This window comes from Watersipora subatra, chromosome 9 (genome assembly GCF_963576615.1).
Source record: "Watersipora subatra chromosome 9, tzWatSuba1.1, whole genome shotgun sequence".
NCBI classification, from domain to species: Eukaryota; Metazoa; Bryozoa; class Gymnolaemata; order Cheilostomatida; family Watersiporidae; genus Watersipora; species Watersipora subatra.
The window spans coordinates 49,778,892-49,797,546 of record NC_088716.1 but is presented as its reverse complement, the minus strand read 5'-3'; the positions used below and the strand labels follow the sequence as shown (position 1 = coordinate 49,797,546).

The 18,655-nt window shown below is 37.0% G+C and overlaps 1 protein-coding gene across 3 annotated transcripts in view; it reads right to left on the bottom strand.

Annotated features, from left to right (window-relative positions):
- The window catches only part of LOC137404679 (sialin-like), a 150,817-nt gene that overhangs the window by 117,872 nt on the left and 14,290 nt on the right, over nt 1–18,655 (bottom strand). For 2 of the 3 annotated variants that reach the window (XM_068090910.1, XM_068090913.1), the window contains exons 6-10: nt 18,140–18,289; nt 16,992–17,124; nt 15,530–15,680; nt 15,224–15,314; nt 13,453–13,860 (exon numbers count right to left, since the gene is read on the bottom strand). The exons of the other annotated variant lie outside the window; for it this stretch is intronic. In XM_068090910.1, the coding sequence (XP_067947011.1) occupies nt 13,699–13,860; nt 15,224–15,314; nt 15,530–15,680; nt 16,992–17,124; nt 18,140–18,289 (687 nt within the window). In that variant the 3' untranslated portion in view covers nt 13,453–13,698. Of the gene's footprint in view, nt 1–13,452; nt 13,861–15,223; nt 15,315–15,529; nt 15,681–16,991; nt 17,125–18,139; nt 18,290–18,655 lie in introns of those variants that run through there. 3 annotated transcript variants of the gene reach the window in all.

Here is an 18,655-nt window from a genome sequence, read left to right as displayed (position 1 = left end):
TTACATATTCTAACTTAATAGTTCAAAAGTTATTCTGTGTATTCCTGAAGCAATATATCATACAAAAAATAAACTGGTTTTAAAATATGACATGTAATAATATAAAAATGAATAATTATAAATTCTAGTGGCATAGTTTCGTCCAGCCTCTTTATAAGAAATATTTGTGGGCTAAATTACACGCCTCATTCCAAGCAAAATTAATTAATAGTGGTACGATCATCACATACCAATCAGAAATGAACATTGTTCTGATCAACCAATCACAGGAAGTTTGGGCAGCCATTTTTAATTCTTTCAACAAATTTTGACATTATCTGATGACGTCATGAAATCACTGATAAGTTAGCTTTCAGAAAATATATAGTTAGTACAAATTATTCAAAAAAAAGTGCCGTTACAAAATTTAAGCAAACATGTGTGTATTTTTTCGCTTCATGAAGTTCTGGGTTGTTTTCTCTCCTCCCCAATTGTTGAAATTGCCGGAGATGAAGTTATTTAAATTGCTGTACTAGAGTCCATTTTAAAACTAGAATCGAAATTTAAAAACTGGCACAAGTTTATTGATGATTTATTTACTTAACATGACTGTTGCATGTTATTAACTTATTAACATATTATTAACATGTAGTATTTTGAGGTGAAACATCATATCGCATGTTTCCTATGGCAGTCAAGAACTCTGTAAAACTTTTTTGTCCTAGTTTGATTTAAAATTGCTGATACGATCAGCTGACCCAAGTGCTGCGAATAAAGCTACTCCTACAGCTATTAAGGTATAAACACACTAGGCGATATTTAGAGCGATATCGCGCTGCGTGGCGCTAATCTGCGCTAGAATTCACCCAGCGTGCTCATCCAGAGCGATAACGTTAGACTTTCTCTGCACAACGTTATCGCTAGCGAGATGCATTTCAATTGGTTGGATTTTACCAGAATGCAATTTTATGGCGGGTAATTATTTCTTATCGATGTTCGCCCACGTACATCAGCGACAATTTGCTATTTTGTTAATATTGAAACATCTTCAGAACGAGCACTGAATTGTTAATAAATTTAATAATAGCACTCCCAGTCATGTGCACCATTACAAATAAAAATTTGGTAAAAAATCCAAGTTGAAAACCAACATTTGGAGTCAATCGTTGCGCAGGTTGACCATCTTGAAAACGGTAGATATTTAATACGTTAGGCCTAAATATAAAAAACCACTACAAAATAAAATATGTATAAAAATAGTAAAGAATATTACAGTTAAAAATGCAATAATCGTTTTTCTTATGTCTCCTTGTAGTGTAGGCAGTGTACAATCCATGAAAGTGAGATAGGTTTAATAACAAATGCGTAAGTTGTTTACGCTGTCGCCTAGACGGCGCCATATTGACTGACCTAAATTTATTAACAACTCCGAAGAAACTAATGATACGGAATTTTATTGGCAGTCTGTGGGCGTGCCCATTATATCGCTTGCTAGTGAATCGCTCAAGTGTGTTTATGCACACGCTAGCGATATCTCCGCCCTCCTCATGACGCACGCGATAAAGTCGCCTAGTGTGTTTACACCTTTACAATGCAAACCTACTACTGGCTTGAACTTGTTAAAAACTACTAATTGCTTTTGCAAAAGGTTTGAATTTATATTATACACTGGAAAATACCCAGGGCTGATACTCTGAAAGAAACACCCACCTGGATAGGCCCAGACTTGGATATTGTACCCCCAGGGCTGATACTCTGAAAGAAACACCCACCTGGATAGGCCCACACTTGGATATTGTACCCCCAATCACCTGGTTGGTCAATTTGAATTTGGATATTGTACCCCCAATCACCTGGTTGGTCAATTTGAAATACACCCCCTAAACACTGGGAGTTTTCTAAAGGGCGCCCAGGTTCTAAGCCCTGCTAAACATTCAATATGATTCATGCATTAATAAAGCAGAAAAAACCTACAAACAAAATTCCCAATTTTATTTACATACGTTTTTATTTCGAATTTTTCGTTTGTTTAGTATTGCAAAAACGATCGTTTTTTTCTGCAAATGGCTTATTTTTTGTCGCTAACAGAGACTGATATATTTTAGTTTACTATTAGTAAAAAATTAAACAAAAACAGGCAATTAGCTAACCATAAATCAATTTATAAAAACCGTTCGTGTGGCGACATAATAGTTGCTCTGCCGACTAGCGTCAGTATCGCAAAACGACAAAATGTCACTAAGCCTGCAAAAAGGGTTAATAAAACTGATTCCAAACATCAACCATCAGATCATCATTTTAATTTACAAAGGAAAACATAGTAAATATCAATGAAAGAAATAGCATATCATTCGTTCTGAGTATATGGCTAAAGAGTTGCTAAGATGATTCAGTGTCGACTGTCTCTTTTCTATTTGTTTCCCGTCAGCAAGCATGCAGATTCTAATGCGATTTGTATTAAAATGAAGACTGGAATTTCGGGGCAATTTTTTGGTATTACTTTGGCTGAATAAAACCTTAATGAGCATGGGCCCTTTTACTGGCTTGGCTGTAGAAACCATCCCTAAAGTAGCAAATTCACTGACAGTGCCTCATGGTCTGAAAACCCCCCCTAAAACGTGATTTTGGGCCGAACCTAATGGGCCTTTTAGGGAGGAGTATCAGCCCTGGGGGAAAATATGGCTAAGTCAAACATTTTTTATTCGTTGCAATTCTACATAGTTTTTGTTCTCTCAGTTAATAAAGCAACTTAATACAAATGTCATTTTAATCAGCAGCTCAGTTTTGCCAATGATATACAGCCCAAAAGGATAGCCGACGGCTATCATATGGGCGGGGTTTAATGATGGAGCTCTATTAGGATTGTGCTAGCCTGGGTTTCAAAGCAAACACAACTCTCGCGGGGCGGTCGCGTTGCCTTGTTAGGTTTTAGAAAACACGAATCGCTGTTATCGTTTCATTAGCTTATTCAGCCAGTAGACCCCGCGGGTCACAATAGCAAACATTGAATTTCTGCAATGTAGGGGTAATACCTAACCAAAATAATGTATCTAATCTGTTGTATATTAGAGTTATCTTCCCTATCTGTTCAATGTTTGGTTCTCATTAATCACGAGATTTGGTGTGAAGAGTGTTCGTCCATGAAGGGAACAATAAACATGTGTAAACCATAAAGCTGATTCAGATCCTAATAAGATACAACAAATTGGCGACGATTGGATGGGATTAGCAGTAATAGCACAATGGCAGAGATGGGAATTAAAGCTCCTACACTACTGTGTGTAATGGGAAAACCTCCCACTCTGGAAAACTGGAGAACTTTTAAACAGCAACTGAAGCTGTACCTCATTGCATCAGGTATTCCTGATGATGCTGAAGCTAGAAAGCAAGCAATCCTTCTGACCCTGGGAGGTCCTGAATTGCTTCGCATATATAATACATTTGATTTGGCGGAGGACCACGGAGAAACACTTAATCAAATCTTAGTGAGATTTGATAATCACTTTCAACCACGAGCAAATGTGCTTATAGAACGTTTCAAATTTCGATCAGCCAAACAGGAAATGGAAGAGTCGGTTGATGCATATCTAGTATGAATCACTGGACTAATTCAAGATTGCGGTTTTGCTGACAATACACGCAATGAACATCTTAGAGATCAGCTGGTCTATGGATGTTATGATGAACGGTTGCGAGAGAAATTGTTTCGAAATGCAGCGCTGACATTTGATCAAGCCAAAGCTGATGCTAGAGCTCACGAAGCGGCACGTGAACAAATGATGATATTCAATCAGGCCAGCCAAACTCGGTCTAATGAAAAGCATCGCGAACTGGGTGCCAATAAAGAGGTCGTTGCGCAGGTAGTCCAATGAAACTTTTCACCACAAGGTAACAAGTCCTGCTACCGATGTGGCCGAAGGACCCATCTGGCCAATAACTGCCCTTTTAAGGACGCGGAATGTCATCAATGCCATAAGAAAGGTCATATAAAACCCGTGTGCCGCCAGAATGACCAGAAGAAGAAACCTAACCAGGAGAACGGCAGCAGTGTAAAAACTGTAGACAGTACTGGCCCGTCCAACCATCGAAGCGGAGAATCCGGAGATGATGAAGATGGAGAGAATCCTGTATATCTTACTTCGGAGGTAGTACACGCAACTGAAAGTTTACCTAAACATGGCCATCCAATAACTGTTACCTGTGAAATAAATCAAGTAGAGCTAAACATGGAAGTTGATACCGGATGCTCTACCACTCTAATCCCTGATTATGTGTATGACACTAAATTTAAACATTTAGTTTTACAACCATCTAATAAGAACTTTTATAGTTTTACAGGTGAATCGGTAGCCTGCAAAGGAAGGCTGTGGGCAGAGGTGCGCTATGCCGGATGGTCGGGGAATCTGTGGTTGTATGTGGTCACTGGTGCTAGATGTGTTCTTCTGGGGCGGGACTGGATGCGACGGCTTCCTATAGACTGGTCATCGGTTTTACACGCTGGAGGGATTGGCAAGGTAAGTGGTGGAGACGGTCTGTCATTGGATGAGGTGTTGGCTCGTCACACTGAGTTATTCCAGCCTGGTTTAGGGGCCCTGAAAAACATAACAGCTAAGTTGTATTTGAAAGAGGGTAGTAAGCCAGTTAGGGAGAAAGCATATAGAATACCACTTGCACTAAAAGAATCGGTTGAAGTCGAGTTAGACCGGCTAGTAAAAGAAGGAATAGTCGAGCCTGTAGAATTTAGTGAGTGGGCGTCAGGGGTAGTACCAGTAGTGAAAGAAAATGGTAGTCTTAGGCTATGCGGTAATTTTAAACCCACTATTAACTCATGTTTACAAGAGTTGTCCCCTCCCCAGATACACATGGATGACATTCTGTCCAAACTGTCGGGTAGTAAGCTGTTTACAACACTAGATTTATCAGCTGCCTACAACCAGATGGTAGTAGATGAGCAGTACAGGGACTTGTTAACTATAGCTACATGCAAAGGTTTGTTTAGATTTAAACGTTTGGCCTTCGGTATCAAGACGGCTCCTGCTATCTGGCAGCATGCGATGGAGCAAGTTTTAAATGGATTACCAGGGGTTCAAGTCTACTATGATGACATTTTAGTTTCCGGTACTTCTAAGCCTGAGCATAATATAAAACTTGATGCCGTAATGGATAGACTAGAACAGTTTGGGTTGAGACTGAACAAGCGTAAGTGTAAGTTCATGCAGCTTTCGGTGCAATACCTAGGTCATATAATTGATGAGAAAGGTGTAAAGCCTGTCCCTAGTAAGGTAGAAAGTATCGTTGATACCAGTGTACCTAAGGATGACAAAAAGTTGAGGTCGTATCTAGGCATGCTGGGTTTCTATAGAAAATTCATTCCGAGATTTTCAGAAGTGGTGAAGCCGCTAACAGAGTTATTGAAGGTCGCTGTTGATTCGCCAGTCTGGGGTTTAGAAGCGCAGAAAGCGTTTGAGACGTCTAAAAAGTTGTTGATTACTAGTGAGTTTCTGATTCATTTTGATCCAAACAAACCGGTTGTACTTACTTGTGATGCCTCTAGAGATGGAGTAGCCGCGGTTTTGTCCCATAGGTCAGCTGATGGTCAGTGTCAGCCGATTCAGTTTGTTAGTAGAGTTTTGTCGAAAGCTGAGCGAAACTACCCTCAGCTAGAAAGGGAAGCTTAGGCCATAGTTTTTGGAGTTGAGCGCTTTTATTATTTTATCTTTGGGCGTACATTTACACTAGTCACTGACAACCAGCCATTAAGCATAATATTTGGATCCAAAGCTGGCATACCAGTCATGGCAGCAGAGAGATTACAACGATGGGCCTTAAAATTATCTGGGTTTAACTATCAGATTGAGTGTTGTCGAAGTGAACAAAATCCAGCAGATTTTCTGTCTAGATATCCAGCTGAGAAAGGTGATAATGATCAGTCTGAAAAGGAGGAAGTAGCTTATGTATTCCGAGCAGCAAGTTTACCGGTTAATTCTGAACAAGTTGCAGTAGCCACTCGTACAGATGTGGTATTGTCAGAAGTAGTAGGTAGGTTACGGGAGGGTGGTTTAGAAAAAGCATCATCTGAATCAATGAAACCTTTCATAGCTAAGAAAAACGAAATGTCTCTAGTAGGAGGAGTGTTAATGTGGGGGTTACGAGTAATAGTTCCAGAGAAGCTCAGGGCTAAACTATTAGAGGAGCTCCATCAGGGTCATTTAGGCATGAGTAAAATGAAGGCTTTAGGACGCTCGTTTATATGGTGGCCTGGTTTTGATCGAGACATAGAGTTATGTTGCAAAGCATGCCCACTTTGTCAGTCACTGGGGGGAGATCCGCCAAAAGTTGAAGTTCACCCGTGGTTACCAGCTAAAAAAGCTATGCAAAGAGTTCACATTGACTATGCGGGACCAATCAAAGGAACAATGCTGCTGATAATAGTAGACGCGTACTCTAAATGGCCAGAAGTATATTTAACCACTAGCACTACGTCTACTAGTACGATCGGAATGCTTGCTAACTATATGTCGAGATACGGTTTGATCCAAGAGTTGGTATCCGATAATGGGCCGCAGTTTGTGTCTTATGAGTTTCAACAGTTTTTACAATCGAATGGGGTCAAGCATACTAGATCTGCTCCTTATCATCCAGCTACGAATGGGCAGGCAGAGCGTTTCGTCAAAACAATCAAACATGGCTTACAGTTGTGTATGGAAGAGAATCCAACTGATAGTATACAATTGTGTTTAGATAGATTCTTACTAGCTTATAGAAATTGTCCGCACATAGGCACCGGGGAGTCGCCCGCTCTACGATTCATGGGAAGGGAGCTCACTACCAAGTTAAATATGATTAGACCAACCTTGGAAGATCATTACGTTACAAGGGGTGAAGGTAGAAAACCTATCAGATTTCAAACAGGGGAATTAGTCTGGGCACGTAGCTATGTAGGTAGTACAAAGTGGCTAGAAGGCAGGGTTAGGTCAAGAGAAGGGCAATTACTATATAGTATAGAGGTCAATAATAAAATATGGAAAAGACACTTTGACCAGCTTAAACCAAGGCTGGTTGATACTCAGTTTGAAGAGTTCCAGGCACCTTTGAATGTGATTGACCCAAATCCGCCGCTTGTTGTAGATCCGGAAAGTGTGTCGGATCGAGGCGAGTCTGTGGGATGTCCGGCTGCGCCCGGCCCGCCTGGAGGGGCGCTGCCTGGTGTTGGTGGCGCGGCGTCCGCGATTTCTCCTGCCACTCCTCGCATATCCCTACCTACGCCTATAGCTATCCGACAATCTAACCGAGAGCGGCAGCCACCTAAGAGACTGATTGAAGAAGTTTAATATTACTATTACCCCGATATTAATTATTATAGAGTATTATTTTTTCTGTGCGAATTCGACAATCAAGTAATCAGCTGTATCTAGATTTTTATTGAGATGGGGAAGAGTTGTTGTATATTAGAGTTATCTTCCCTATCTGTTCAATGTTTGGTTCTCATTAATCACGAGATTTGGTGTGAAGAGTGTTCGTCCATGAAGGGAACAATAAACATGTGTAAACCATAAAGCTGATTCAGATCCTAATAAGATACAACATAATCAAAATAAAACATTTCAAATTACCTACTTTTAGTAATTTTAAAATTAGTAAAGGTCGTAGTATATGCCTAAAGTTGAATATAATTACTCGAACAACGGCATTTTTTTTCTAGTTTTTGATTAATATTTTGCCACCCCTAATATAAAACGACAAAGTCTTTCATCGGTTTCACATTGTTTTACCTTGCCAATAAGATGGGACAGCAGGCAAAGCTGTGCAGTGTAGTTTTCATACTCAAAATCTAAATGCAAGACCGAATTTGAGCTATTTTACGATTGTGACTATTAATATCACGAATTCTTGTGAATGGCAACTGACTGATCATAACAGTGACAATATTGGGATACTATATTTATTTGACAACAAAATGAATTCAACAGATAAGTAAAATAACCACTATAGTTCATAATATTCGTAAATTTACAAGATGCTTTATTCAGCATATTTGTTTGTTCGGGTGCCGTGTTCGGGTTAATCCCAACAGAGCTTCATCATTAAACCCCGCCCATATGAGCGCCGTCGGCTATCCTTTGGGGCTGTATATCATTGGTTTTGCTGACAAAGTCTTCATTATTGCTAAGTTGTTATCACCATGAATAAAGTAGAGCATAGTAAGATTGTTCCCGTGAACAAAGATGATGTTTTTATATAGATAACTGTCACATAAGAGAAATGTTTATAAAACCTTGTTCTTACAAAACTGAATGCCCCTCTAGATTTGACTCTCTGAATTTGCCTCCCTAGATTATCCTCTTAACTATTCTTAAAAAACTCCTATTAAACTTTTCAGTATGGCTACCAGCCAGTAAACCAGTACTATACACGTACCTACACTGTATGACAAGGTTCTGTTTGCAAACAGATACTCTGTTGCAAAAAATCTTCCAAAATTTCCTTAATTAGCGGAGAATGAAAAAACCTGCTGTTTGTTTATAACTTTGTGATATTTTCATTGGAACTCTTTGACTCTGGCTCCTTCACAGACTTGAACTATTTTTGCTCAAGCAATAATGCATGCAGTAGCCTTTCATAAAAAAAGTATGCAACTTCTAATAAAAATGAATAATTCTGGCATTACAACATCTACTACAAATATGACTATATATATATATATATATATATATATATATATATATATATATATATATATATATATATATATATATATATATATATCCGCTGCTCTTCTGCATATGCCTAAACCCTCTAAGCAATATGCTGGAGGAGACTCAATATGGGTACCAGTTTAAGAGTGGCACCAAGATAAACCACCTCTTCTACATGGATGACATCAAGCTGTACGCTAACAAAGAAAGGGACATTGATTCGCTCATACACCTCACTCAGGTATACAGCAAGGACATCGGAATGACCTTCGGTATTGAGAAATGTGGAAGGCTAATTCTTAAGAAAGGCCATTCTATGCTCACAGATGGCCTAAGAATGCCAAATGGTACCATCAAAGATATAGAAGAAGGGTACAAGTACTTGGGGATTATGCAAAGCAACATCAACCACGAAGCCGAGGTACGTCACAAAGCCATTTCCGAATACAAAAAACGCCTTCGGCAGGTCTTACGGAGCCAGCTCAATGCCAAGAACCAAATCATGGCAATAAATACCTATGCACTGCCAGTAATAAGATATCCAGCAGGCATAATAAAGTGGACTGAGGAAGCCATCAAAGAAACAGATATAGCAACTCGTAAACTGCTGACCATGCATGGAGCACTCCACCCAAAATCTGATACTATTAGATTGTATCTTGATAGGAAAGATGGCGGTAGGGGACTCAAAAGTGTACAGCAGACAGTGAAAGAGGAGGAGCGAAGCATCAAAGCATATGCAGCCTCCATGGCCATCTCAGATAATTTGCTAGCTGAATTTCAATCGGCTGCTCTCACAACGGACCTATGCCCTGATGATGAGGAAATTGACTGGCATACGAAACCTCTTCATGGTGCTTACCACCAACAAATATCTAAGGTTGGCGATCTTCACCAGACATATATGTGGCTGAACAAAGGAAACCTAACGGCCAATACAGAGTCGCTAATCATGGCAGCCCAGGAGCAAGTGCTCCCAACAAGGCAACTCCAAACGAAAATCTATCACACTAGAGACGATCCTAGATGCAGACTGTGCAAAGATGCACCTGAGACCATCCAACACATCATCAGTGGATGCAGACAGCTAGCAGGGAACGCATACACTGAGCGGCATAATCATGTCGCAGGTATTGTGTATAGAAGTCTATGTGATGAGTATGGCCTTAATAAACCACAACACTGGTGGGAAGCTCCTGGTAAGGTCAATGAAAATGACCGCGCTAAGATCCTTTGGGACTTCTACATCCAAACTGACAAGCATGTCCTAGCAAACCAACCAGATATAGTGGTGGTAGACAAGGAGAACAAGAGGGCTACTATAATAGATATAGCAGTACCCAATGACTACAATATAGCCAGCAAAGAAAAAGAAAAGGTAGAGAAATATCTCCCTCTTGGAGAAGAAATTGAAAAATGCTGGAATGTAAGAACAACCGTAATCCCAGTAGTGATTGGGGCACTGGGCGCAATAACACCGGCGCATAAAATGTGGCTTGCCCAAATACCAACAACAATCAACTCAGGTGAGTTGCAGAAAAGTGCGCTATTGGGAACAGCTAAGATCTTGAGACGAGTGCTCAAACTCCCAGGTCTCTGGTAGGAGACCCGAGTTAGAGCAGAATTTACCACCCATACGGGGTATCCGGGGTGAGGAAACAATTTTTTTTTTTATATATATATATATATATATATTAACTAAAGGCAGGTGCAAAAGCATATAAAAAAAGAACTCGACACTAAAAACCTAAAAGATAATTAGTGGAGTATGAAATATTTGAAAAATTATTACGAAGAAAGTAAACTTTTAGTATTTGCGCTACAAATTTGTTTTGTGCGAAGCACTCATCAGACACAGTTGTACCAAACATCAAGGCACATATGGTATTTTTTTGTTTGGTTTGAATAAAGTTTAGCTTTTTGCACAATTTTCATTTCATCCTGTGGCTTGTATTGCCATTTTAGTACAACCATGTCTGATGAGTGCTTCGCACGAAACAAAATTGTAGCGCAAATACTAAAAGTTTACTTTCTTCGTAATAATTTTTCAAATATATATATATATATAATTATACATATATTGTAGTATTGGTAGTAGATGATAGATAAGTCGTCAAGCCTACTGCTAACAGCACTCTACACTCTAAAAAGTGAGGAGTGTTATAACTAACTAGAGTGTTGGAATAGGTTAATGTTACTTTATCTTTCTTCCAGATCGATGTTTTACTCTGGGGTCCAATACAGGTCTATTTTATGCTTCTGCATTAGTCAGGCAACTTGCGTTAAATGACTGGTGGAATTGCCTCTCCTGGTGTTATTGGTGATATTCGTAGCTCCGCCTCTGCCTGGATTGGCTAAAAGGTAATTCTTGGAGTGTCGGCATGTGTTGTTTATCTCGTTTCTTTTGTTTAAGGTGGCTGTTTCTGGCCTGAAAATGATGTAATACTTTTCAGTAAGGCACATATGGTATTTTTTTGTTTGGTTTGAATAAAGTTTAGCTTTTTGCATAATTTTCATTTCATCCTGTGGCTTGTATTGTCATTCTTAAGTTTCCAGATGTGTTTACTGAGTTCAGTGCTGTTTTGTTTGTCATTGTGCATGAATGAGGTCTTGTGGTTTCTAAACCTAGATTTAAAGTCGGTTGTGCATAGTCCTATGTAGGAGCTCTCAGTGCCTGTATTTTCTCTAGTCACTAAAGCCTGGCATATTATGTTCGTAGTCAGGCAGTTTCTGTGCAGTGGGAAGTTCTGCCTTACTCTACAATTGCAGGCCCTACTTGTAGTCGTGCTCTGTTGGTTGTTCAACAAGCGGCTGTTATGCGAGACTATGCGCTGTTTAATGTTAGGCATGCATAAGTAGCCGAGTTTTAGTGTGTGTCTGTTAAATATTTATGTTTATAATGACACATGTGTATCTAGACAGACATTTCGGCTTGCTACGACTAAAGCACGCTATGGTATGGAGTGCCATTTGTAAAATTTTGTGATATCCACACTATAAAAACATTTTTAGTATATCAGTTTACATGTTTAACATGTGAAGATTCATGTTTAGCATGCTAACTTACATATTTAGTATGCCAACTTACATGTTTAGTATGTGAAAATTCGTGTTTAGTATGTCAGTTCACATGTTTTATATGGCAAGGTTCATGTTTAGTATGCTAATTTACATGTTTAGTATGCGAAGATTGGTGTTTAGTGTGTCAAAATTCATGTTTGGTATGCTAACTTTAATGTTTTGTATCGCGAAACGCGCATGTTCGCTATTCCGCTGCGATCCTGTTTGATATGCCAATACGCATGTTTGTTATTCAACTTTTATTTTATTTGCGATCTCCTTTTTATTACATTTCGAAGAAATGCTCCTAAGTCAATCGCGCCCTTTTTTACATGTAGCCTGTGGCCCATCGACCAATAGTTGGCAAACTTGGAGAATTCCTCAATAACTATCTAACTTTTAATAACATCTAATTACTAACTTCCTCAATATATTATAAAAAATGTCGTTGAAGAAATCTACGTCGTTGTTACTACAAAACAGAACAGTAACCTACAATACTCACTAGCTGTGATAAAAATCACATATAGAAAGTTGAGTCTTAATAGAATCTTGACTCTTACATTTTTTCAAAGTCAAGCAACTTTTGAATTTGAAAGAATTTTCTATTAAACGAGTGTGGCAAAGCTAGCTTCGGATGTACGCAAGTGAGGAAATCTCGCTATAGTGTCTTCGCTCCCCAGGGTTATTGATGGAAATTCTCCACGTTTGCCAACTGTTTATCGATGGGCCGCGGGCTACGTGTAAAACAGGCCGCGATTGACTTAGGAGCATTTCTTCGAAATGTAATAAAAAGGAGATCGCATATAAAATAAAAGTTGAATAACAAAAATGCGTATTGGCATATCAAACAGGATCGCAGCGGAATAGCGAACATGCGCGTTTCGCAATACAAAACATTAAAGTTAGCATACCAAACATGAATTTTGACATACTAAACACTAATCTTCACATACTAAACATGAAAATTAGCATACTAAACATTAATCTTGCCATATAAAACATGTGAACTGACATACTAAACACGAATTTTCACATACTAAACATGTAAGTTGGCATACTAAATATGTAAGTTAGCATACTAAACATGAATCTTCACATATTAAACATGTGAACTTATATACTAAAAGAGTTTTTATATTGTGGATATCACAAAATTTTACAAATGGCACTCCATAGTATGGTTATAAATCCTTGGTTTGCACATTAACATACACACCTTGAGATAGCCACAGGAAACAGAGATAAGTTTGACAACTGTTTCTTTAACTTCTCTCACCATATATTCCTCAACTTCAGTAGTAGCAAACGATCAACTATGAAGAACAATGGAGCTTACATAGTATTTTATTTGGTACCCCTTGTTATTTAGTTTTATTATTTGAATGAATATTTGGTACAGAGTTATGATATCTTTATGTAAATGAAACTACTTTCCTAGTTCAATATATTCTAGCGAACCCTACTCATTCTATGCGGTTACAATGTAAGACAGCTGATTTGTAATGACTGATACAAGAAAATCTCAGCTGATGGTCACCTTGAAATACAAGTTATTTGCTGTTCTTGTTTGATGTATAAAATGTTCAACAACTTTACTAATCACTTTTAAACAGCATAAATGTGTATCAAATGCCAAAGCCTTTAAAAAGAGATTACTTATGTCCACCACTATACAACAACCTGTATCACTGTAGCTAATCAAGGAGCAATGAAAACCCCAAACTATTTTACTTTACTACAAAATAATTTTTACAAATGCAAAGGTACAGTTTATTCTTTTTGCTTTTAGAAGACATAACAGTTATAATCAGGAGAGTTCCGCTAAACAATATGGTATAAATTTTGCTCTTGATAGGATATTTAGAAGCCAAGAAATAAGAAGTTTAATAGCTGAATGTCAAATTCTATCAACGTTAACAGATACGATAATTGCGCTGTATGAACATAATTTGTGCATCTTTCATTGCTTCATCTGATCTCTAGTCAGCTCTAAGTCCTTGTTCCGTTTCTCAGCTGCCCAAGGTTGTGTCTCTCCTCTGGCAAATATGCAAAAGAATATTCCTCCTGCTATGTAAATGGCTCCCCAAACATAGAAAACACTTCTCCATTCCTCAGCTGTACCCTAGAATAAATGGTGACTAAAATGAATCTTAAAAATTACATTGATTTTCGTTAATCTTCTTTACTTCGTCAATGAGGAGCATATTTTGAACTGAAATATAAAGCAAAGAGCTCAACAGCTATTCAGCAACATGTATAGCTTTCAAGCCTACAGTAAACATGTATAGCTTTAAAGCCTACAATAAACATGTATAGCATTCAAGCATACAATAAACATGTATAGCTTTGAAGCCCACAATAAACATGTATAGCTTCAAAGCCAACAATAAATATGTATAGCTTCAACACCTCTAATAAACATGTATAGCTTCAAAGCCTACAATAAACATGTATAGCTTTATAGCCTGCAATAAACATGCATAGCTTTAAAGCCTGCCATAAACATGTATAGCTTTAAAGCTTACATTAAACATGTATAGATTTCAAGCGTACAAAAACATGTATAGCTTTTAAGCCTACAATAAACATGTATAGCTTCAAAGCCTTCAATAAATATGTATAGCTTCAACTCCTACAATAAACATGTATAGCTCTAAAGCTTACATTAAACATGTATAGATTTCAAGCGTACAAAAACATGTATAGCTTTTAAGCCTACAATAAACATGTATAGCTTCAAAGCCTTCAATAAATATGTATAGCTTCAACTCCTACAATAAACATGTATAGCTTCAAAGCCTACAATAAACATGTATAGTTTTGAAGCCTACAATAAATATGTATAGCTTCAAAGCCTACAATAAACATGTATAACTCCAATGCCTTCAATAAACATGTATAGCTTTAAAGCCTGCAATAAACATGTATAGCTTCAAAGCCTACAATAAACATGCATAGCTTTGAAGCTTGCAATAAATATGTATAACTTAAAAGCCTACAATAAACATGTATAGCTTTGAAGCCCCCAATAAACATGTATAGCTTCAAAGCCTACAATAAATATGTATAGCTTCAAAGCCTACAATAAACATATATAGCTTCAAAGCTTACAATAAACATATATAGCTTCAAAGCCTACAATAAGCATGTATAGCTTCAAAGCCTACAATAAACATGTATAGCTTTGAAGCTTGCAATAAATATGTATAGCTTCAAAGCTTCCAATAAACATATATAGCTTCAAAGCTTACAATAAACATATATAGCTTCAAAGCCTACAATAAGCATGTATAGCTTCAAAGCCTACAATAAGCATGTATAGCTTCAAAGACTACAATAAACATGTATAGCTTTGAAGTATACAATAAATAGTTATAGCTACCATTTTTCATTAGTCTTAACAATGCCTCCCTGGTACAGACTAGTATCATTAGTATGACATAAAATGATGAATATTCTCCTAAATACTCCACCATCTTGCTTACCTCTGGTGTCATGGCATTCACAAGCTTTGGGGATACCATGCCTGGTATTGTCGCAATGGTATTACTTATTCCAAATATTTCCCCAGCATACCTTAAACATCAGGTGAACTGCTTACAACATCACATTCACAAATAAGCTAAGTAAAAGGCTAATTAAGCTATCTAGAAGGTTCTAATAATTTGTTTTGAAGCTGCTGCCCCAAATGAAATACTTTACTGTCGTTGTAAGCATCAGCGAATGAATATAAACTAGTGGTGTGTCAACAATGCAGCTCATAGCTGACAGGAAAAACTAGGCATACTCACTTAGGAGCTATGTCCACCGGGTTGGGCATATAACCAGATCGACAGAAGGCAGTGAATGCAACAGCAAAAGTGAGGAAGACAACTCCAAGATATTTCTTGTCACACGGCAAATAGCCAACTGCGACTAAGAATGCGGCAGGCACAAAAGTAGCTGTAACAAAAATGAAAAATTTGATCAGCATGAATGAAGCTTGCAATAAGTATATAATTCCTGCCATACCACAGCCATAGTAAAGGAACTGAAAGTATAAAAATTTAACAAACTTTTTATCGCACTACCGTTTTCATATTTTTCTTTGCATTAAAATAATTTTCAGTATATTGTGGTGGATGGCGCCCCTTACGTTTAGCCTAGCCAGGCCAAAACCAAGCCAGAGCCGTGCCGAGTCAAGACCGAGCCGGGTCCAGCCAAGTTGAACGGAGGCGGAGCTTACTAGCTTTATAAGCTCGAACATTTGTGTAGAAGAGCAGAGGTGTTCTGAGCCTGCCCATTGCCTGTTACTTGAGCATTCTTGTTCAACTTATGAACTAAGCAGAAAATATATGTATAAACTCATGCACCAAGTCTTGTACCAGTGGAGGAAAGTGAAGGCCGCCCAAAACCTTTACAATATCTCTTTTTTTGCCAATTTTGCATTGGTGGATTTGATAGCAGCTAAAAATGATGAATTCAGTTTTTATTATTTTATTATTTGTTCTGTTTATGTTAAAATTTAAACAGTTTTAATAAAAGTAATACAAAAAATTTAGGAGTAATAAACACTGACATTTAAACTATGACAACGACAATATAATATTCCTATAATATAATATATAATATAATATACGGCAATATAATATTCCTCATAATAATAGACTCGCTATATTTTTTTATTATACGTTCTTTAAAAATGAGGTTAGATAACATTAATTTAGGTTACATAATGCCGGTGGTAGGTTTTTATTTTTGGAATATCTTAAACTATCTTTAGAAAACTTATACAAGTGTCAAGGTAACTATTTTCGTTGCTATTCATTTTCCTTAAGTGCCGTTTAGTCTTTAGTAAAATTTTATACTTTAGTTTTTTCAAGCCTAATTTGAATGAAGTTAAATAAGAGCAATTTCAAATATAACATGAAAATAATTTTGATGAGGCTAAAAATCAACAGATAATAAAAATTTAATTTAAACAAAAAATCAAATGCTGATCAATTATTTTTAGGATTGAAATGATATTTTTTGCACATGGAAAAAATTGATCATTCTTAAAGAGTCAATGTTTTATATTGTTCCCGCCAACTACTTGAACAAAGTCTTTAACTGTTGAAATGATTAAAATACTTAAGGATTGAAACTTTTTAAAATCTTAATCTAGTTACTTGATTACAGAAAACCCACTGCCAGTGTGTGGTAATCTATTTTGTACAAACTATAACACGTGTAGTTCGCCACATGATCATTATCCATGCTTCTTATACCTACCAAATACTGATGCAATCTTCCTTGCGTTCCTCGTGGTAACCACACATTTTCGTCTCAATAGATCTATAACATTGGCAGCTGTGTTTGCCATTATAAACATGGCTATGTACGGTAGGGTTGAGTAGAGTCCATTCTACAATATATTCATTTCATTTACAACCAATGTACATGTATGTTAGAGTTGAGTATGAACTGGAATGCAACTAGCGATAAAATCATTTTTATTGTGTGCTACCAGCATGTTCATGATATGAAAGACAGACTAAAACTAATTCCTGAAGCAAGATGCAAATAACAAACGTGCAAAGTAAGAAAAGAATGAAAATCATTTGAAACAAAACCATAACTACCGTACTATTCCGCAAAGCTGTGGTTGCATATGATTATGTTACTATGATTTTCACTGCAAACTTATCTTCCCAGCAAGAAATGCCTCAAACTATATGACTACAATAATGGTGATATTAGAGAAAAGCAACAAACTTGTGGAGTGAATGTAAACATTGAGGCCAGCAATACGAGTGCTCTAACACAAGTAACCTTGCTGATAAATATTTTTAACAAAATTGCTCATTTTGTTTTTTTGGATATTTGTGTCAAACCTCATATGAAGTCACATATGATTTAAAAAAAAACAGTTAATCTGAAAGTTAATACTACATGCACTTCTAAATAAAACTTCTAGGAGGTTCTGTCTTGTCATACTACTCTTTAAGCAGTTATTAAACTCATTGATATGATATTTCAGTATGACGATAAAATAGCTAAAGTTATGGTTGAGAACTTGAGACACACAGAATTGAACTCAAATTGTAAGCAGTGCCAATTATAACTTTATACAAAAATGTTTTACCAAAAGCTTTTTCTAACCTTTAAAAGAATCTTAAGAAAGAACTTTTAATTGAGGTTTTTAAAGAAAAGCATTTAACAATCTTTAGCAAAAAGTAAAACACACCCATTTAAAGCTTTGCTATACGTTCCCTGTTCGCATTGTGTTAAATTAAAATTAAAATTTCAATAATGTTGTCAAAAGCTGTGCTGAGTACCATTAAGTCTTCTTATCACAAGCTAAAAACACTTGAGTTTAAGACACAGACTTGAGTAGCACTTAACTTCATATAGTTATACTCTGTCTAATGACAACTTACCGATCTAATATCAAAGTGTAAGACCTCTTTCATAAAAGCAGGCAGCTTGGTTAGGAGAGTGTAATTACCAAAGTTATTGCAGAAATGGAAGACAAAAATAGCCCAAACAGCTGGAGACTTCATGATTTCTAGCCATGGTACCGAGTCATTCTACAATAATTAAATCATCTAAGTGGTGGTACTTTAATTGTAAATACCTCTATATATTGATGGCTTTCTTGGTTTTGAGCACAAAAGTTACATTATTCTGAAACCTTTTTGTGCTAAACATAATAAAGGCTTTCAAACAACGTCAATTTTTGGAGCATGCAGTAGTAGTAATAATACTAGTAAAAATGGTAAGACTAGTAGTGATAGCAGTAATAGTAGTAGTTGTAGTAGTAGTATTTGTAGTAATAGTACAAGTAGTAATAACCCTATAATAATAAAAATAGAAATAACGGTGGTAGTAGTGGCAAAAATAGTGGGGGTCCTACCACACAAAGCTGTCGTCAGAATAGTCACTTTTAAAATCAC